The following is a 23,058-nucleotide window of genomic DNA, read 5'->3' as shown; positions in this document are numbered from 1 at the left end:
AACCCGTGCCACTACGATGGACTTTTTTCTCTTCGTCTGTAGAAACTATAACGTCTAGTCGTAGGGTACGTTAGAAGAGTATATTCACTAATTCTAGTAGCTCTATACGACTGTTATAGGGCGTTATATGGATAGAAACGATACGAAGGAAGTCTATAAGGTATTGAACCCCTCCGAGTGGGAGCACCTAATTATGTCTATTAACCGTCGCCTAGTACTATTATAATGTTTTAATCCCTCACTTTAATCTCTAAGCGCTGAATATTAACAGTAAGCCGGTTCTTAATGTTAACAGTCTCTAGGTCATCCTAATATTCAATATCGCGTATAACACGAGCGTATTCAGCCTCGGGCGTCATTGGATCCAGTTAGCCGGCTGCTACTAGCTCCTATGTTATACTAGGGCCCGACCTATAGAGCTTGTGGATGGCGAGAGAAAAGGTCTAAAGGATGGCTCTCGAGAGATACTCTTTAGCTAGAAAGTTATATAAGAAGCGGAAAACGATAATAGTGCGGATTAAATACTAGATAAGTAATCCGTGGAGCTTAATAAGATACTTCTATAAGAGACAATTAAGAGAGACTATCCTAAAGCTCTATGCTATAAGGATATTCTTTTAATGCTTATGCGGCACCCTACTATAGGGAAGGCCGTATTAGCCATAGCTATTAAGTTTATCCACTATAAAGGAGTAGATAATAAGCTAAAGCCGTGTGTTCTATCCTATATACTACCTTACTACCGTCTAGTTGACTACTAATTGTGTGTTAGGATGATTTTTTTTTTCACGCCTATAAGGAAGCTAATTTTTAACGCGATTATAGTTATTATAGCACTAGCCCTATATGACTATACGTTCGATGCGGCTTACTTAACCAACGCATATAGTCTCCTCTTAAGGGATGTTTAGGGTCCCTAAGATTGTATGCTAATCCGCTAGAAAAAGGAGAAATTAAAAGTCCCTGTTTTTCGCCGCATTAACGGTACTACGCTGTCTAAAGACGAGGCGATGCTCTACTCTAAGCTGAATTATGATATAGGCCGACAGAGCCTTAAATCTGGCCACGAGAAGGCTTAGACGCCTAGATTCGCTCGGAGAGGTGCTTCGAACGCTATAAATAGTATGCCTAAGCTCACATATGCCTCTAAAATCTTTAATACTAAAACTTATCTTACTAGGTAATATAATGGATTTAGTCCGCGACTAGATGATACAGTATAAGCCTAGGTTTAAAACTTTTTTTAGTATGTATCTAAATGAGATTACTAACTTTAATCTCTAGAACGCCTTCTTAGAGGAAGAAAAGCAAAGCCAACTATTCTGTATGTTTGTATATATAAGCTTAACCCACGACCCTCGTGCTGTAAGGGATATAGTGCCCGAGAAGGTATAGGTAAATCAGCCACCTGACCCTAAGATTATAAAGTTAGAGGAGGAGCGCATAATGCTTAAGTAGGGACGGTATTAGATTAATAGTAGTGAGTATAAAGATAGGATCCGAGCACTTACGGACGAGATTAGAAAGAAGAGGACACAGAATGAAAGGAGGGTCGTGAAAGAATATCGTGAATACTATTTCTATAACCGTCCCACCTAGGACATTAAGGCTTAAGCCCGTGGGGAGGTGGAGGAGGAATATAAGCAGCCCGCAATGGACCTCGTTATACTAGAAAGGGTAAGACTAGCTAACATTCTATGTCTGTAACCTAATGACTAGACAGAAATAGAGCTGTTCTAACGTAGAGTTAAGGCCATCGACTTAATAGTGGCTTTATGCGATAAGAAGGAGACAGGCAGAATAAACCGCATATAACGCCCAGCCACGGTCGAGGTCTTCATTAAGTAAGAGTCACCTAGAAGCGACACATTATCTAAGCCGGATCCTAAGCTAGATCCTTTCCCACTTCTCATAGAAGCAACATAGTGCCTAGACTGTATTAGTGACGAGCAGCTGTCGGTTAAGGCGTGAAAGTTCAAGTGGTGCCGTCCGCCAGTACTTAACGACCACTTTAATAACGCGCACTTAGCCCGCCGAGAGACTACTGCGCAACGTGGCGAGGCCATTTAGTGTGGCCATCCAAAATGCAGATAGGAGAAATTTATACATATAGATCATTTCTAAAACCATATTAAGTAAATCTATAGGGTAAGTCTTAGGACATTAGACTAAGTTATAAAGAGGAGATAAAGGCAGGCGGCGCACTATAAAAAGGCACTTAGAGGACGATAGTAGAAGAAAGCTATAAAGAAAGCGGTTATAAAGGGGTGACTTATCTACTTATACGTGTACTATATTATAGTTATCTAAATATAGTATGTGAATTACTTAATACTTTACTCTATGACCTCTTATCCTAGTGCGCGCCCTATGAGTCAGAATGCCTTAAGCTACGAACCACGCCCGTCTCGTGCCCATCGACATTAACGCGCTAATCCCCGTATACTATCCATTCGTACTAATTTCCTAGTCACACCCTACTCGTCTATACCCTATCTATATTCATTTATAAAATATTTTAATATGACTAGTCGTAGTAGCGGCGGTCGCCGCGTTTTACTCCCTCCTATATAGGCAACCACCCCGCTCGCTCGTAAAGCTGTTTCACTCCAGCCCTCTTCTACGATGGAGGATTTACTGATAATTTTTTTTCTATAGTAATATGATTTTTAAACTATTATAGAGTGTAAGTGAGACCGATCTATAGGCGGTAGTGCTTTAACAGCCAGCGATCTCAGTAATACGATTAAGGTTATAGCGGTGGCATACTGTCGTAAGCTAGAAGATTATTGTAGTTAATGCGTAACCCTTATAAAAATAAACTAATACTAAGGTAGGGCTTTATCGTGGATCCGTCTAGGAAGCCACTAGGGAAATAATAGGTGCCACGGTTTTAGGGCCGAATCGCGAATCGCTAGTGATTATTAGTGCACTATCTTAGAGGTAAGATTCATCATAGTTTAATAGATTAGTAAAGATTCACAGCCTCATTCTTAAGTTAGGGCGGCCAGTCAACTACGAAGTCAGCATCTACTAACTCCTAGGATAAAGTTAAAATCAATTTATATTCTATTAGGGCAGCTATATTAGCTAGTAATCTATATAGTTATACACTAATCTATTCCACTATTCTACTATAAACCTTATTACTCTAGCTTATAACCGAGCTTAGTGCCTAAAACCTTACCCTCGTGGAGCAAGTTCAACCCCTCTCCTAGGCCCTTAAGCCCGCCCGACATCTCCCTAACGGGGAGGGGCTTCAGCTTACTAACGATGCCCAGCAGCAGCGCATAGAAGCGCGCTAGTGCCACGCGGTCCTCCGCGCTCGCCGGGTACCTAGTCCCGTGCTGCGGGGGTAGGCGAAACTCCCTGCCGAGCATAGTGTACGCTAGGATGTGCTAGGCCTCGACGCCGTCGATCTTAGCAGCCGCGGACGGCTGTAGCACGACGATAGTGCCGCCGGGTCATAGCGCGGCGGCGCACAACTCAATAGTGCCGTTCTTAGAGAAGCCGTTAAAGGCCTAGCGTAGGGACGGGTAGGCTGCGCGGATGTCGGCGGCTAAGGTCGGCGACTTATAGTTGAAGACGGCGTTAGCGCCGTGGCGCCACACTAGGTCGAAGTTATACGGCGAGGCCGTGGCCACGACGGTGCGGCTAGTAAGCTTAGCGAGGTTCATAGCGAAGAGCCCCATACTAGTGGAGGCCGCGTAGATAAGGATGGGTTCGCTAGTGGTAGTGGTGGTCGTTGTCGTCGTTATCGTGTTAGGCCAGGGTAGGCCGAGGTGCTCTTGTAGGCCGAGGATGGCGGTGGCGGCGTAGGCGCCGTACGTGCTCGCGTTGAGGTCCAACACGCTGTTAGGCACCTTCTAGGCGAGGTCGGCGTCGGCCTTAAGGTACTGCGCGAAGCTGCCGCGGTCCTGCCACAGCCCGCCGTGGACCCAGCCGGCCACACGGTCGCCGACCTTCCAGCTGGCAGTGGCAGCGTCGCCGCCAACCTTAGCAATCACGCTAGCGTAGTCACAGCCGGCGATAGCGCCCTTAGTTAAGAGCCGGTTAATGTGCTTAAAGTCCGCGGGGTTAAGGGCAATAGTGTTCACCTTAACGAGAATCTAGGTGTTGGTGATAGTCGGCACGGGCACGTCCTGGACCGTTGCACCGCGTCTAGGCACGGGCGACGGGGCGGAGGCGTTAGTGGCATCATTTACACTAACGAGGGCCTTCATAGTGCTTAGGATGGTGGCCATAGCTACGTTATTGTATAGGGTAGCTGCCTGAGTTAGTATAAGTGGTGATAGTGACGCGAAAGAAGGCTAAAATAGCTAATTAAGTGTTAGAAATGATAGTGAGGGCTAAGTTTAACATTAAGAGACTTTAAGTTTATTTAAATAATAGTCATAAAGGGCTGTAGAGAGTAATATAATCTCGCATTTATTATTAACTACTAAAGCTACCGCTATTACTATCACTGTGGGGCATCGTTAAGTCCCACGACTTAAATGCTGTGTGCAGCTAAGCCTTAGCTATTGGACTTGGCTGGTTTGTGATGTGAATTTTTTATTATTTCACTAGTAGACTGTCGCGTTATTATTCTACTTTAACTAATAACTAGGATTCTTCCCTACGGTGGTATTAGGCGATTCGCTCTGGCCGAGCGCTGCTTTTTATACTAACGTCTGTCTTATGAGTGGAGCCTTATCGTCTTAAGACTAGGAAAAAAAAAGAAGTAAAGAAATCATAATGACGGATTTTAGAGGTTAAGTTTTAACTAATACTTTAAATTAAATCGATTACTATTAACTCTTCAGCTCTTTAGTAGTGGTTTATATTAAAGATTAGGGCGCTAACGCTGACCTTTTACTAACTAGGATTACCGCTTCCTCTCTATAACACTGCGACTTAACTAGAACATTCCGTCCCTAAGGGAAGCCGCCGAATGAGCCTAATCCTCCGGACATCCACAGACACTAGACAGTATATGTCACTAAGTGTAATGAGATGCGCGAGTTTATAGACTATATCTATAGTGCGTTTTATAAGGCCATAGGCTGGTCCTACGATAATTCGTAGGCGGCACTAAACGCCACTAGTGATAGTAAGTTACATAGAACCGTCTAATACGCACTAAGACGACTATAAAAGACTATAAGCATGCTAATTAAGTCGACTAAACGATAGCCCTCTTAAACTTCCTAACGCCACGTGGTCTGCGCCTCACACTCTCCGCCCTCACGAGCCTAAATTTCGCTACGTCGTACTAGCTAGGCTCTGTCGGTGTCGTCGACGGCTCTATCTCGTACCTCTTCTTATCGGTGCCACTGTGTGTGCTCCTCACACTACAGTTAGAAAAGGTAGCGCTGCCCGCACTGCTGCGCTCCTACCGCCCGCTGACGCCGCTGAAACTGGGCGCGGCGACGGCCGGCGGCAAGCCCCAACAACGACGCCGCCGCCAGCGAGCCACAGGCGTCGCTGCTCTACGGGCGACTCTACCTGCCACAGTCACAGCTCGAGGCGCTTATGGTTCGGTGGCTCTCGCGGCACCTGCAGGTGCAGTTTAGCGCCGTGCCGGGCTAGCACCTACGCAACGGCGGCACGACGCTCAGCCTCGCGCAGTAAGTCGTGGGAAAGTACGCCATTGAGGGCCTCGCCTCATCTGACGGGGGTCTCCTCGGCCTGTACGGCACGTACAACTTTAGCGGCGACGCTGAGCCGTCACGCGACGTCGCGACCCCGAACGGGACCGACGAGCCAACGAGGGTAATAATACTACCGCCCCCTCCGCCGTAAAACGGCGAGAAGGAGCGCATCTACGGACGCTTCAGCACCGGCGCTAAGGTCTACTACGGGACGCTTAATAAGTCGGGCAGTATTAGCCTAGTGGCGCGCTTTACGACGCTACTATTGTATAAGGGCACGCCACTCATAGTGACGCTAACGCTGAACTGAATACTTACTAGTATAGAGAAATCCTACGGATTATTAATGTGATTTTCTATTTAGAAGCAAAATTACTAGTCAATTAGTGGCTAACGCTATGAGGATAGTGAATGGTTAGCGCTTTAGCGGTAAGAAGCAGCCTTTTTCCTAGCACTCTATTGAATGTAGGCTTCTAAACAAAGCTGAAATGCGGCAATAATAGTGAAGTCAGCCTCTTTCTAGTACTCTATCCCTGCCTTAACTAATAAACAGTGATGTAAATGCTATAGGACTAGTAAAGTCGGCCTCTTTTCAGCATCCAGTCCCCATCTCAACTAGTAAACAGTGATGTAACTACTGTAGGACTAGTAAAGTTGGCTTCTATTCAGCATCTAGTCCCTATCTTGACTAGTAAATAGTGAGGTGAATAATACTGTACTAGTAAAGTCGGTCTCTTATTAGTCATTCTAGTCCCTGTCTCGACTAGTACACAGCTATGCAAATGCTGTAGGACTAGTAAAGTTGGTCTCTCTTTAGTAGGCGGTCTCTATCTTAACTAGTAAACAGTAAAGTGAATGATACTATACTAGTAAAGTCGGCCTCTTTTCAGCAGGCGGTCTCTATCTTGACTAGTAAACAGTTAGGTGAATGATACTGTACTAGTAAATTCGGTCTCCTTTTAGTCATTTTAGTCCCTGTCTTGACTAGTAAATAGTGAAGTGAATGATACTGTACTAGTAAAGTCGGCCTCTTGTTAGTCATTCTAGTCCCTGTCTCGATTAGTACACAGCTATATAAATGCTATAGGACTAGTAAAGCCGGCCTCTTTTCAGCAGGCGGTCTCTATCTTGCCTAGTAAACAGTGAGGTGAATAATACTGTACTAGTAAATTCAGTCTCCTTTTAGTCATCCTAGTCCCTGTCTTAACTAGTAAACAGTGAAGTGAATAATGCTGTACTAGTAAAGTCGGCCTCTTTTCAGCATCTAGCCCCCGTCTTAACTAGTAAACACTAGGTATGTTGAAGCAGCGCGATTTCACGTGACTACGTAATACCCTTATTCTTTTCGCGCACCTAGAAGCTAAGCTTTCTCTTTCTCTTGCTTCCTCGCGCTACGTCTTATATCTAGAATCTAGTATAGACCTAGTCACTCGTTTATTTCCTAAAAGAATCATTCTTAAGCACCTCCTTAACGTGAGATCCTCACTAGCAGCCACTGCCACTAAAAGTAACCGATTAGGGGTAATTATAGCTGATTTAGTACGACTAGCCTCTGCTAATAGCCACTGACTAGCACTAGCACTTAGTTGCACTAACTGCCACTCTTCCACCCTAGCTAGCTTTATGTTTAGGTTTTAAGACGTCTCTCTAGAAGCAAGTTGTTTAACTCCACTAGATGAGTAGCCTTATCCTTAGTGCAGTATCCTCTACGGCCGTAGAGTTTAATTGATCGCCTGGTGATTTTAGCCGTATCACCTAAGAGTGCAATGTAGGTAGAGATAATGCTAGGCCTCTTTTTCTCTATCACGTCGTGTAGTATTGCTATTAAATATATTAATTAGTAGGGCCGCTTTGCTGAGTTTTAAGGCCAAAATCTTTAGGCGTCCGCCTGTTAGCTTAAGGATAGACCGTTTCCTAGAGCAATTTAGTGTTACATTCGATTAAAATGACCTTAAAAAGGAAGAATCTAAGGTACTATGTTAATGTGAGTTAGAAAATGGCTATCCTTAGTTAAGTAATAGTCGTAGTGCTGATGTTGTTAGTGCACTAATATATAAAAGTCGGCGCTGTACTGACGGCTTAGTTGATTGTATCTTCTCATTAATTAATACGTCGCTCTAGTAAAGTTCTCGCTTGTTCTATTACACTGTGATTATAGTATTATTATTGTTAGGTTTGCTTAAGGATCTTAGTTATGAAACGCTAGCTGTTGGAGCTATTATATTATGTTTGACGTAAGACTGTTTCTAAGGTCCCTCTGTCTCGATCGTTGGCACGCCTAGAAACGCTACCACGAGCTGTAAACAGTCTTAGTAGCACAACCACCATAAAGCAGACAGAAATAGGTTTAATAATACGATCTGATTTAACACTCTTCTAAGCGCTTATAATACTGCCCTAAACGCTAGTCTTTTAAACTCTCTAATTAGTAAACTGTATTAAGCTGGCCCCTAGGCTGCTGTATGTTTTCTGGATCCACTAGGGTCTATCCGCTGTTTCTAGCCCTAGTCCGCGTTGCTGCCGCCCGAGGGCTAGCTAGCGCTTATAGTTGTGCCACTATCATCCGGCCTTAGCTGGTAGCATCGATGGATAAAAGTTAAATAGGGATCGGATATAGTAAACGGCCTATGAACTAGAATGTATGGTTCTCACTAGTGAGAAGCTATAAATACAGTGTCCACACTAATTAGACAGGCGGCGGGGATAGTGTAGAGTAGATAGTGTGTTACTAGACTGCTGCTAGGGCATGTGACACATAGGTGTGATATCTCGCTTAAGCCTAATATAGATATAAATAAATATGTTACTAGTATTAAATTTTTAGGGCGACTTTCTTTAATTAGGAAAAATTATAGAGCGAAGTGCTGAGTATCGTGTCTCTATAGACTAGCTTATGCGATGTGCTAGCAACCGCGTCATCCTTAAGCCTAGGCCTAAGCTTCCGGCAGCTCAGCCTCGTCAGTCCGGCCGCGAGGAGGATGTTTTCTCTTCGGAGACCCTACCGGCTTTCCTAGCTGGGCGCGACACGTGCGTCGTTTGGTTAGGTTGCCTCACTCCCCCGTTTCCTGTTAGGACGCCTTCAAGAAGGCAGTGTTTTCCTAGTTTCTAGCTCATAATACAGTCTGTTTGTTATTCATTGTTAATGCACAGCATCTAAAAACCGGCTGAGAAAGAGCTTTCTATATAATGTATCGTAGTTAAAAGTTCCACGCATACCATTAAACATCTAAGAACTAAAAATCTTTTACATTACTATATTATCTCATCTACCTACTACCCGATTCTAGGGACCTCACATTCGCTACTAACCCTCTACACTGACTATTTCACTAGCCAAATGCCCCTTTATGTCCACTGTAATTTGGCTAAACTGTTCACTAGGGTTTATTGATAGTGGCGCATTGGATCGGACTGCCGACTCCACCGCACTAGTGATGACATTTGTAGCCTTAATCAATCGCTAGGGACAGTTTGAATGGATTATAGTAGCTATTAAGGTGATGCTTACTCGGTCTGTCCTTTTAAAATCCCTACTGTGTATTATTAGCATACTATAAAATTTTAGAGTAGAGTGGACGAATAGTGTTAGCTCTACTACTTTAGAGTAGAGTAAAGTAAGGACTGGTGATGGTCCTGCGAGCTGGACCCAGCTTCGCCTAGTCCGCTTCCGTTCCTTAAGTTTATCTTATAGATTTATCTAACTAGAATTTTCCTCCTAGTAAGAAACGTATAGGTCCATTATAACACTAGAGGCACAGTAGTAAGGCAATCTTTCTACTTAAGCCTTATCCCTCTCGTGCTTTATTATACTCTTAAGAGAGGTGAAGATTCACATTAGCTGAATGTAAGTGAGGCGTCATAGTAAGTACATTCCTTCCTTCTATATTATAATATTATCTATAGCTTTAAATACAGTGGTAATACTTAGATCTATTCTACTAATGTCTATTAATAAGGTGGTCTTGCATAGTAAAGAATGCTAGTTAGTTATAGTGCTTACACAGTTGTCCGTAAAGGCGTTGAATATATTATCTTTAACTAGCTTTTAGTATAGTGTGCTAACTCTTACTAACTTTTTCTATTATAATTTATTAGTGTTACGCTTTTTAGGCGCTCTTAGTCTTAAATATTTTTAGGCTATATTAATTATAATAATAGTGCCTTTATAAAGCGCGTTTTTACTAACACGCGAACTGTTTTTATAGTTGTAATTGTTTCTAAACGAATGTAACTGAGAGTTTTAAAAAGACAAGCTCGTCTACTAAACATATAAGACGATTTTTAAGTGTTAATAGGTTCTATACTCCTCTCTACTTTAACTCTAATGTCTGATTTCTAAAGTGGGTTTGTGTACTCGGCATAAATCTTGCTATGCGTCTAGAATCAACGGCTGAGGCTAGACACCTTCTAGTCTTTAAGTAGCTGTAGCTGCTGGATATAAGGGTAAGCATTTAATACCTAGTTGTCTCTATTTTTAGGGGCTAATACTATAGAGTCTCTTTAGTGCCTAGCTTTATTGTTAGTCATCGGCTATAGTATAAGGCCCCGTAGCTGGTCACTTTACCACTCGCTAGGGGCAACCCCCCCTGAAATGAATTATTACTCGAATTAGCGTTAGTGGCTGGCTGTTACACAGCTTACACACTTGAATAAAGTCGCGTATACTTTAGTAATTAAGTTGCTAAAATAGTAATTTTATTTAAGTAACTATTTAATTACTAAAAACTAACGCTATTAAGTTCTCTTATTCTCTAAATATAATAGTTTACTACGTAGAGTATACCTTAGCAAGTATATAACCTAAATTAGAATAAAAGGCCGGAACTTCCTTTAGCAGCTCTTACTAGCCGTCTAGGTCCTTCGCATCCTTAAATACGCATGCGGCAAACTAGGCAATAAGAATCTGCAGAGTATTGCCTCCTGCGCTATAGTTATAGTAGGAGTGGCGAACTAACTGTCTAAAATCTATAATAAACGCTAAGTCTTTAATCATCCAGTATGCTAGCTCGCGGGTGAGTTTAGAGGTAGAAAAGTCCATTAGAGCAGCTATAGTATATTTCTCTGTAAATTTCTAGACTTTTGTGTGACTAATGAATACATTTTTAAAAGAGTCTCGCTTATTACCCACAGTAGTCTACTATAAATACATAGGGTCATAGCTTCATAGGAATATGGAAATAGTATGTGACTTAAATAATAGACGATAATCAATATTATTATCACTTAGCTCCTCACATTTTCCTCTAGTCGGAATTAAGGGAGGTGTGGCCTTACGCAGGGCATCCCGGCAGGAAATAATAGAGTAAGGCAGCTTGAAACCGGGTTAAGGGCGTCTAGACAGACCGCCTCTAGTAGGGACAGTCTGGGCTAGGCGTCTAAATAGACCGCCTCCGCTGAAGATAGGCCGTGTTAAGCCACCGAATCTAAAAGAAGCGCCTCCACTAGGGATGGACTAGGTTGAGCCTCCAAATAGAGCTCCTCCGCTAGGGTTTCCGCCATAAGGAGACTGGGCAGAGGTTCCGGGAACGGCGGATGTGCTGGAGGCTCTAAATAAGACAGGCTAGGTTTCTACAACGTCTGACCTTTTAGTAGATATCTTTATAAGAATAGGTAAACTAATTTTAGTGTCGTTAGTAAGGTGCGTGTTCTTAGGTGAGGTAAATTTATTATAACTGCCTATATATATAAATTAAAAGAACTAATAAAATGTGTCTTTATTAGAAACTTTAAGATTCATATAGGCGTAGGCGCCTTTAACTACACTCTAAGCCAGTGCATCGATAGGGGCAGACAAGCGTGATAGTAGCGATAATAGGGCAGTAAAGCAAAACCCATTGCTCCTATTCATCATCATAAAGTAAGCTTTTACTGTAAGGATTCTATCGTATTATAATGATTAGGAAAGGTTATATGGCAGCAGTATTAGTTAGGAGCACTTACTCCTCGACTTCCCTATCGCCGACACTCGGCAAACCAGTATATCGCTGAAAGACGGGACTTAACATCTTAATTTGAACACACTAAAGTCTTTTAGACACTATGGCTTTCTGCTTAATAAAATGCAGGCGCCTTTATTATATATACAGTTGTAACGTAGTGATAGGACATAACTGCGCCGCTTATGACTACAGCGATGCCTAAAAACAGCACGCTACTTTTTGATGATGGCCCTAAGCTCAGTTCAGCAATCGGTAAGGAGCCTTAGAAAGAAATACTCGTTCTATATTATCAGTACAGCACTAGAAAAGGGTATAGTATCGACACTATGGCTGGTTACTTTCTTACTGTATAATTTAGTTCACTAATACTTTTAATGGATATAATAATTGCGTCTGGGAGCTGTGGTCTGTTTGACGCTAGTAGCTTCCACCTAGTTACCCGCTGGCGCACTGTGGGCTGTGGGGCAAAGAGCGTCATGTTTGCTGCTTTCTGTTTTAGTACCAACTGCCAGCCTAGTATTTAGGTACACTAAGGCTTATGTATATAGTAGGTTTGTCTTGTTTATAAGGTCTCACTAGAGAATAGTATTTGACCTTTGGCACATCTCTCTGATTTTCTATAATGGCATTTATAACCTCGGCCGATATTGATGAACTAATGGACGAGCTTTTCCCTCCTACCCATTAAGATACTACTGTGGGGGAAATAGATGCGCTGTCTTAACTAGCGGATGCAGATAGGCCGATCTTAGATGACGATAGTGGCATACAGATAGTAGATGCTGTTAATGTGGAGGCGGGTTTAGAGGATCTAGACGCGCATATGATAGACGATTTAGATACGTAAAATCCAGTTTCTCTATACTCGAGCAGAGATGACTTTAATATTAGGGATGCCTAGGCGAAGAATCTTATAAAGAAAAGAGCTAGGCACTATAAACCCAGTGATGGCCATTTTTGTCTAATATACGAAAAACCCTTTTTATAGAGGGGTGACCTCACCTGTTATTTAGAAGGGGTTCATATTAGGCTAGATACTGTCTTTTACTAGTGTCGAGATAGTCATTACTGAACGATAAGAAAGTCTAACTATAAGAGACATTTCTATAAATATGTAGTGAAAGGAGAAACAATAGGAAGTTTCTACTGCCGCTGTGGAAGATTGGATGCTAACGAAACACTGTATATCACTCACGTCCATAAATGCAGACCTAGACGGCGAGTGAGGGAGAAACGCACTTAGTAAGAGGCGGGCCTCTCGTACTATAGAAGATGCTATTATACTAAACCATGATATTAGGTAGTGCCAGGAGCCTCGAAATTAGTGCCTCATAAGACGGTGCCTTATAAGGATCTACTGATTTATTCTAGCGTCGCGACTCATTTAAAGCTATGCCTTTTATAAGGCTTTGTCTTATTAGTCATAATGCCTTATTCGTAACGGTGCCTCACTTAAAGTGGTGTCTTATCACTATTAGTAGTGCCTATTTAAGCACCGCCTAGTGAAACACCGCCTAGTGAGACACCGCCTATAGAGGCACTACGACGCTAGAAGAAATGAGCAGATCCTTGCTGGGCATCGCCTTATGAGGCACTGCTGGTAGAGTTAAAGTAGGCATTGATTTTTTACTACATTAGTAATTAGTAGCTTAGTTTAAAAGTAGTAAAAATATTAATGTGGATTACTTAATATACAGATATAGAAAACGTATGGACTTCTTTATGTGCTCTAGGAGTGGCTTAAAGTAAGACTTAGTGTGGCCTATCCTTAGATGCTAGATGTATAGGAAACAGATAGTGTGGAGTTCTTGGAGAGGATAATGTGGCACACATCGTTGTGTAGAGGATAAGGTGGTCGGTGTGTAGGGCGCAAAATAGTAACTGTGTAGTGGTTAGAATAGTTAGTGTGTAGCGATTAAAATAGTTAGTGTGTATTGATAGATAGGGTTGGGTGGTAAGACAATATAGAAGAACCCGTGGTTTTAGAGCAGGATGGTTTTAAGGCACTACCTAGGGAGGCATTCTTAGTAGTGGCGAGGTACTTCATAGTTAAGTATTACGGCCTAGCTAGACACTATTCACAGTGGTGCCTTATTCATAGTGGTGCTTCTATTACAGTAGTGCTTCCATCACAGTAGTGCCTCCTTCACAGTAGTGCCTTAGGCGCCGCCTGCTATCTGCGGCCTAATATCTATAGTGGCTTGCCACGGCGCTAGGAACCCCGTTTTAGTCTTTAGTACCACACCTAACTATATCGTATAATAGTGAAAACTATCACTACTGCATAAGTTTTAAAGAGTCACACGCCTCTTTAATAAACTCGCATCACTAAATCAACACCTTGGCTCCCCTTCGCACTAGCATTAGCTCTATCACTGCCTAAATAGGCGTTATAAACTGCCGTCATAAATCATCTAGAGAGTGAGAGTTATGATTATATGCGTTTTAAGGCAGTACAGACGAATATTAAGCGTATTATTAATCCTAGCCGGATGATATAAGCACGTCTATTGTAACCTTATAATCGCCGAGATAACTATAGCACTCTCGTAAGCGCCCTGTCGTCACTCGTCGGGCTGTCCTGCCCCTCATTTGCTGCATCTCAGTGCGTTTATAGTACGGCTATAGATAGGATGGTAGGCTGGCCTATCTCAGCTAGGGGTAAGAGGTCGTATAAGAGTACGAGGTTACAGCTAACTTAGAAGTGTATGCCTACAGTTATACGAGGGCGTATGAAGGCAGGAGACGTATAATAAGCTTTCGTATAGAGCAATATAAGAGTGTATAGAAATAGGGTGTGCCTCTATACGACAGTGTATACCCTCATACAAAAGCGTATAAAACTAGGAGGTTGTACCTACCCTCATGAAGGAGGTGCACCTACCTTTAAGTAGGAGATGCACCCACCCTTAAAGTAGGAAGTGCACCCACCCTTAAAGTAGGAAGTGCACCTACTGTTAAGAAGGAGGTGCACCTACCTTTAAGTAGGAGGTGCACCTATACTTTCATACGAGGGCGTATGACGGCAGGAGGCGAGTAATAAGCCTTTGTATAGAGTAATAAGAGGGCGGATAAAAATAGGAGGTGTGCCTTTATACGACAGCGTATGCCTTCATGCGACAGCGTATGGAAATACACCCACCCCCCTTCTAGGCTGGTTGAACACCCGCTCGCCCTCACGGGCACAACATTAGGCTGGGCATAACGTTGTGCCCGTGAAGGGGATCGGGTGTTCGACCAGCCTGGAATGGGAGTGGGCGTTATGCCGGGCATAACGTTAGGCTGGTTAAGCTGGGCATAACGATGTGCCCGTGAGGGGGAAAAACGGGTGTTCAACCAGCAGAAGGGGGGTGGGCGTATTTCCTTACACTATCGTATGAAGGTATACGCTGTTGTATGAAGGCATACGCTATTGTATGAAGGCACATACGCCCTCTTATGAAGGTAAAACTCCTATTTTCATATGCCCTCTAGAACTTATTATAGGCCAGCTAACCCGCGTCCCCCTTAGAGTCTTTAGGCGCACCTACTGATAAGTGAAAATGACCCCTTGTGCTCTACTGCCCCTACCGACTAGTGAAAATGATCCCCTGTGCTCTACTGTACCTACTAACTAGTGAAAGTGACCCCCCTACACTTTACTGTACCTACTGACTGGTGAAAATGACCCTGTACACTACTGCACCTACTGACTACGCCGATTCTCACCTGGAGACTGTAATAGGACAGCCTATTCCCCACGATAGAGTCAATCACTAGAGCAAGCCACAGGCGCCTGCGAATTAATTCTAGACACTTTCTAGCGTTCAATCAGTCAACTTCGGAGAAATTCTTAAGAACTAGTATTAGTGTTGAGTTAATACGACTATATTTTTAGTGATTTCTGCGGGAAGCTCTCGTTAGACAGCTGTCTCATCTCCTAGTCCGCGCTTAGCTAGAATATCGCCCTAATTAGACGATAATCATCTGCACTTACTTGTCCTGTGCCACTAGAACTAATCATATCCGTCACCTCTATTTATAATGCATTATTAGCTAGCTATAAAGCTGTTAGCCAGCCAATTGGCAAGCTGCCACTGTATCCATAACGCTAAAAAGGCGTGCAAAAACATAGAAACATAATGTTGGATTTAGGTACTAGTATCTTCACCCTGGCCCTAACCATCACCACTATATACACCTTAATCGTTCTACTCTAGTAAAGATTAGGAGAAATGGCTCACCCCGGATGACCCTAGAGATGAAAGCAAACCAGTTCCTAAAAATTGGATCCTAAATACTATTATTAGAGAATAAAGTCAACCACTAATAATATAAAGTTTCACTAGAGTGATGCTAAGTAAAGAATAAGTAAAAACTAAGCTTATATTCAGCCTATTGCCTAATGATGCTAAAGCGGGACAGAACGAGAGAAAATTTCGCTAGGGCTACGTATCGCGTGATAAGAAGATGCGATCAATTAAGCCACCGTTACGGGGCCGACTTTTATGTCTTAGTGCACCGACAACATTAGTACTATAACTACTGCTTAATAGACGACAATTGCTTTCCAGCTCGTATTAATATAGTATATTCTATTAATAGGAGTTCTGTGTAATAAAATATTAACCCGAATCTATAGTATAAGATATATCCTCTACTAATTAGGTGAACACTAAAAGATTTTAAGGAAAATAGAACGTCGCCTATGCAAGGCGATGTTTAACTAGTTAGTGTTGCCTAGTGTGTAGCTAAGGCAGGGCTTACTGAAAGGAGTGGAGATCCCACTACGCGTGCTGTTTAGTGTGCGGCCCCGGGTCGGCAATAGTGGCGTCCCTATGTGAATCAGAAATCAATAAATATTTAGAAGCGTCATTTTACCTATGATCGACCTGGATAGCTACATTTTAGATGCATAACGAGCATATAAGTAGAGCTATGAATTCGATTTTCCTCTATCACCCTATTAACTATACATTTATACAGTAAGGATATTTTTAACTTACAGCTTAGTGCAGTATAAAAGACAGCCTCATCTACTCCTCACTTATACTACTAAAACTTTGCTAGTGCACTAGGCAGCTTGGTATAGTGGGTAAACCTGATTACTGCGCTGGAGAATTCACACTGTACGTCGTATTAATGCTAGACAAAAAGCTTCTAGGCGACGCCCTTAATAATATTATTTTAATGACTTAATATTAAATAACAGCAGTTCTACATAGTAATGCTTTGCTTTAATAAGCTTTATAGTTAGGAGACTTAAACGAGTAGGAGAGCGGTGGAGATGGGCCAGACTAAGACGTTGGTGGGTGATGTTGTGTCGTGTGAGACGGCGCCGTGTTTAGTAGTGGTAATGCCTGTATTATGCCTTCTCTTGTGCCGGTTCGGCAGCAATACTCCTCCCTAACCAGATTTTTCTTTCGGTGGCGGGCGAGTTGTATCCGGAGCCTATGCCTTACATACCACCAATTTTTAATAGAGTTATCGCTACGACTATGTAGCTTACGTATAATCTTAGTCTATCGTTTGTTGATCTTTAAAACGAGATGCTCGATTTAAGCCCCTTCTTTATACATAATAGGCTTGTGGTTTAAGGACGGCTCTAGGTTCTGGCGGTAGCGCTCGTGGCATTACTTTATTGTTCTTGAACCTAATTTCTAAGCAATTTCAACCTAGTCGTGGGGCTTTTAGGATTGAACGAAGTCTAGGAGGCACGCATCCTTAGAATTAGACTACGGCTTACGTTGGTAGGATATTGTAGATTCAGCTGTGGTAGGAATAATGGGTGTTGGTTAATAAGAGGTGGGAAAAGCTATGACTTCATTTTGGCGAGAAAGAAAGTATTATATTAAAAGTTTAGTAAGGAGATGTAAAAAAAAGACCTAAAATGTTCTATGAGGAGTGGGACTGTAAGTGTTAGATATAGTGATTAAGATGTTGAGCTAAAAGCGTGTCCCACCTTATTCCACCACGGAACTCCTAGAATAACTATTGACTGTTAGACATTGTCTAAACCGTTGTCTCGGCTGTTGCTGTTCCCGGTAAGTTAATCAGGCGCTGTTAGCGTCGTCCATCAATCTAGCCGAGAATATCCGAAAAGGCTGTTAAATCCTACTGTTGGTAGGGGAGATCTGCTTATGCTTTAGAGAGAGAATTAGGGATAAGCGGTGTCACTAAGAAAAGGGCAGATGAGTATATCGCATTCCTCGAAACAACGGAGGGCCTAGGTTCTACAGCGGCTATAGTTAATGGCCATGTTTTCGCCACGCTGTAGAGCGCAGTAGTAGGGGCGCTGTGGTATCGCCTCCACTGTGGGGCGGTACTAGGATAGGACGATTGAAAAAACATTACTAAGGCTAGGGCGGGGGAGTAAAACCAGTGCGTTTGCACTTTAGGGTTCTAAATACAGGTCATTGTATACTTCGGGGGCTAAAGTGTCCTTATGATTAAGCTAAAACATCATTCAGTATACATTCTTAGGAGCTGCTTAGGGATGAATAGGGTTATTAATTAATAGAATCGGCTAGCGGCATTACTACTTTCGTAGACCTAAGTATACTTTAAGCTGCTGGCGTTTTTTTACGTACGGGACGTTTGTGTTTAGTTATAAGCGTTTAAGAATGTTATTAATGTTTCCTATAGACGCTAATAATTAGGAACTTAATCGTAGTTATGACTAACCTTTCGCTCTCTACTATCTTCTATGATCTGTGTGGTGCTCACCTTAAAGATCCTATAGGCCAGTATAAGTCTTTAGAAGAGTACGAATGGGCAAGTTGTCAATCCCTCGTAATTTAACGATTGTGCTCGTACAGCAGCTTGATACCTTATTCGCTAGACGCGTAGTGCTATTAAAGTGCCCCGCCCGCATCTTAAGCTGAACGTCCTAAATCCTGTCACGTAACTCCTCATACAGGTTCTTTAGCCTCTCTTAGACTTCCCTCGTCGTGTTATCGCACGCGACGGTAGTAGCATTTTTCATTGCTTTAGCGAGGCTGATTTCTAAAGTTCACAGTAGGCTCTAGAAAGAAGTGTTCGTGTGTTCAATAATGTCCTACATCTTATGCATTTTGCTATTAAGTACCTCACGAGATGGTGCATAGGTAAGGCTAGTCTAAGTGATAATAACCTTACACACCTCACTAAGTTAATCCCTAAAACCGCCTATAACACTCACGATAGCCTCATTTAGAGTCTTTATACCCTTTCCTAGTTCGCGCGCTACTCTACTAACGGCATTAAGAAGGCTGTCTTATAGTGTGGTGATTCCCACACTAAGTTCCTATCGAGCTATGGTTATTGCCTGCTTTATGCCGGTTTGCGCGTCGCTGATTCTGTCCCGTAAATGCAGCTGTGATTCCTCTATAGCCTGTTTACACATTACGACGACGTCTTTGATCGTCTGAACGCCGTAATAGCATGCGCTAATATCAGTAGTAACGGCATTAAGGACGTTTCACGACTAAGCGATGCTATCACTTAGTGCGTCGATATCATAGTGCGTAATGAGGTTCTTCTCTGCCTGCTGAATGCGATCGTACAACGCAGCCGCGGTGGCTACATTTTAATTAAAGCGCTCTATCATTTCGGCCTTTAGTATCCTAATTTCACGTCGTATACTAATAATCACATTAGAAATATGCGCGAGGTTGGGGTGCTACGCGCTCTAGTGTTAATGCTACTGTTGACCCCTGATCGTGTGAGTTGGATAGCTTACTATGTCACTTATAATGCTCTAGTTGTAGATGCGAAGAATAGTGTGTATATATAAGGAGGATATAAACTTTATGTAGATGATCTTTATGAAAAGTCTAACTTACTGTGCTAGTACGCGAATGGTGTTATGGACGCCGATGGACTACCTCCGCCCTAACATGTAGTAGCTATTGGTTTCGCTGTATATACACTTACTAGTCTATTCGTCTATTCGGACTCTAGATTGGTCAAATTACCGAACGATGGTGGACTACTGACGCACGATGGCGAATAGGACGAGGCATCACGTATGTAGGATGAATGTACCCCACACTTCGTATGGCTTCTTGTGTTGTACTTGTAGGCTCCTTTTCGGTGAGACATAGAGTACTAGACGGCCAAATGTGTGACAGTATGTGCTTTTCACTTATAGTTGCTATAGTATGCTCCGGCGCGACGACTAGCACTCGACGTAGTGCGGTATACCTTATAGAAACGACTTCTACGATCTGTTTATAAGGCCATCTCTAGGCCACATCTTCTATGCCTAACCTTAGTAGGCTCTCTGAATCTAAAAGATATGATGGAACGAACGACTCTATGTACTCTGGATATTGCTTACGCTAAAGCAATCGCTTTTATATATCTTTTATACGCTATTCTAACCGAGCCGTTAATTAACCCCTAATAACAGTAAGCACATATTAACCCTTTAGTATACTCTCTGCCTTTTAATAGAGAATGCGACTTAGTGAATACTCTTATATTTCTTTCTAATATTAGTGAGGATCTAAATCATATGCCTACACTGTGTATATATGAGAAGCTAGAAGGGGATGGAATAGAAGTGATTATCGCGGTTAATTAAGCTCACTATAGTGATAGCCTCTCCACTCTTAAAGACATTAAGGATGGCTTTAAAAACATCTTTTATTCGTTATCTAGAGATTTGTAGAGTGAGTAGGCATTATCTGTAAGCCGCTGGTCGTTGCTATCTAACTTCGAGATAGATCCCGACGCGGAGGACGCAGTCTTTAGGAATATTATAATAATGTGCTCACTCTGTATCCGCGAAAGGATACACTATACGCCACATAAGCAAAAGAAATCCAAACAGACTCTTAGGCAATTGCTAGAAAAGACCTCGGCCCTACTAGCCAGTAAATATCCCGAGTTTCGTCAGTAAGCTAAAGCAGTGATTAAGAATATTAATATATGGCTAAAGCACTAAACTGAATGACGCCTCTACGACCTTATTAAAGCTATTATACAGCTTTCTTATAATAGTAGCTTATTATAAATGCTTTCTTTAATCCTAAATGCTATAATGGGCCCGAGCGAGTGAAGAAATCTGCTTAAGATGATCCGCCGAGTGGCTTAATACTATAAGGCCACACGATTTCTATATCGTACTACTAGGAAATACCCCCTCGTTCGTAGTATAAAGGTTATTATAGTTAGCCTACCTTAGAATGCATTTCGCCCACTGTCTATTAACTATTAGCCGGATTTTTTTATCACCTATACGAGATTATAAATTACACACGGGAGCCAGACTAGTGTTGCCTAAGTGGCACGTTTACTTAATTAAGACGGACAAATAGTAGAGGAGTCATTCTCCCACTAGTGTTCTAAGACTATACGAGAGGGGAAAATACACACTAAGATACAGCTCATATATTACCTAGAAACACGTTAGCCTAAGCTAGGCCCTAGAGTGGTGGCATTAAGCAAAATGGCGTGCGTCCTCTATAATATATTCTTATGTTAAGCCGCGAAGGTGTATACGAAACGATGTTATAGAAGACTGTACCCTGCCTAGAAGTTACCTGTGTTCCCCTTAGGGTGCGGATTAGAGCGCCGCTTCGTGTAAAGTTTAGAGGCTTATATCCACAATAGCGTAGCTATATTGCTGTTGAGGCAGCGTAGAACTCTCTTTCCACAGCCTAGTGAAGGTACGCTGTGGACGATGGATATTTCTACAACTATATTAGGGATGTAGCTCGGGCTAGGGAAAATGACGGAGGTAGGATCACTAAGACTGGAGTCCTGCGTTAATACCAGCCGAGAACGGCCGGCCACATAAGCAGCGAGTGGTTCAGAGCCTAAGCACCCGCTGGTTGGACAGACGGAATCGAGCATCGACGTTGCACCCTTAGACAAGTTGGATCTACTTGCAGTGCGTTAGGGAAGCTTGACTACACTCAGTCTTAGCGCCTCCACTATCGCACCTATCTAGGCAGGACTAGCTATCATTCAGCTTAAATACACGGTGGGTAAGAACGGCGGTGTAGGGTTAAGGCTAGGATGTAGTGTGGAATGGCTTACGTGAGAAGATGCAGACATAGTAAAGTATAATAAAAACATGTGCATTATAGATATAGATTCTTTAGATGACGAAGTATCTATCTCGGTTTTAAATTTAGAAGGTCTCTATATCGCCACTAGTGGAAATTTAGTTAAATTAGAAATAAAGAGTTAAAGCGTACTAGGCCATAAGCAAGGAAGACAGGTTATAAAATAGTCCGTAGAACCTCTGCTGCTTCTACTCTCACTCTTTCCCGTTCTTTACTTATTATATCGTTTCTAGTCGCTTATTGGTTCTATAATTCATTATCTTGCTGGGCGAGCTACGTAAAGATTGACCTAAAAAGTTAAAGCTGATTCTCTGCCTCGCGGGCCGCTTCATTGAAATCTTTCATATGTTAACACTTACGTTAACGCGCGGATAGGATATCTAACCTCTCCTTGCGGTATGAGTCTTCTGTTTTAAGCCTTTACTATATTATAAGGCTAGTGAAACGCGCCCTCTAGCTCTCATCTAGTGTGATCCTTACCACGCCTTTAGGCGCGTAAATCACGGATTATAGTATCGCGTATTAATCTACTAAACTATAAATATTATCTATCTTTATATATTTACTAGCTTAACTGCTTCGTATTACCCTCACTTTAGTGTATCTAAAATAGAGTAGGGGACGAGGCTCTTTAAAGGTATGAATAGGAGTTGGTTCTTGTGCTTAATAAATACAGAAGCCTCTCCACGAAGAGGGGTCTTATAGCTCTTTTTTAATTATAATAAGTGTAAAGAAGCTAGTTATAACACCTAAGATACAGAGGACCCTGTTAAATAGTGTAGACGCTTGCACCTTCTCTATGAGACGTAATCCTAGTCCGGTCCCTATTATTATGGTATCTTTTAGATTCGTAAGGGCGGTTAGATAAACGCTTCTAGGCTATTAATGGATACTATAATGTGCTTTGCGTCTTGAAAGTTTTTGTTGATTTTACGCGCTTTCGCGCATCCCGCGTATTCACGAGTAGATACCGACACAGTGACTTTCTAATAATAGAAGCACCTAGCTTCCGTTAAGGGCAAATGCTAATTAGTTAATAGCTGCTTAAGGCCTAAGGAGCATTTAACAGCTCGGGTGTATATACCTATAGAAACTGTGGAAAAGGTGGAAGAAATTCTCCGTTAGTGCCTCCATAATGAGTAGCCTCTTCTAACGTTTAATGTCTATTAGGGAGAAGTCTGTATAAACCTATTAAATTGCCTCTAGTAGGAAGAGGTATAAGTAAATAATTATAGTTCTCGTTTACTAGCATCCATTACCCGCGTTCCTTGCGCTATTAGTGACCGGATGCGTTGAGGCCAGTTTCTAACGGCAATCCCTAAGGTACATGTTAATAAGCCGGCACTTATTCTAACTAATGAGTTAACATCTTATTTAACTAAATCTGTCCTTACTATAGTCGTTAACTAGCGTATTAAATTCTATAAAAGCCGTACTGGCCGCGTAGTTAAG

At 42.3% G+C, this 23,058-nt stretch overlaps 1 protein-coding gene across 1 annotated transcript; it reads right to left on the bottom strand.

Moving 5' to 3' along the window:
- Nucleotides 1–3,521: 3,521 nt before the first annotated feature.
- On the bottom strand, nucleotides 3,522–4,244 carry ISF_09646 (Alcohol dehydrogenase superfamily, zinc-type; the record flags this gene model as incomplete). The annotated part of the gene is made up of 3 exons (XM_018853247.1): nucleotides 3,522–3,852; nucleotides 3,898–4,109; nucleotides 4,212–4,244. The coding sequence occupies 3 exons, from the start codon at nucleotides 4,242–4,244 to the stop codon at nucleotides 3,522–3,524; spliced, it is 576 nt and encodes a 191-aa protein (XP_018699567.1).
- Nucleotides 4,245–23,058: the final 18,814 nt, after the last annotated feature.

The sequence above is a fragment of the Cordyceps fumosorosea genome (assembly GCF_001636725.1).
Source record: "Cordyceps fumosorosea ARSEF 2679 chromosome Unknown scaffold_61, whole genome shotgun sequence".
NCBI lineage: Eukaryota > Fungi > Ascomycota > Sordariomycetes > Hypocreales > Cordycipitaceae > Cordyceps > Cordyceps fumosorosea.
The sequence above is the reverse complement of the archived record's forward strand: the minus strand, read 5'-3'. Positions and strand labels throughout refer to the sequence as shown.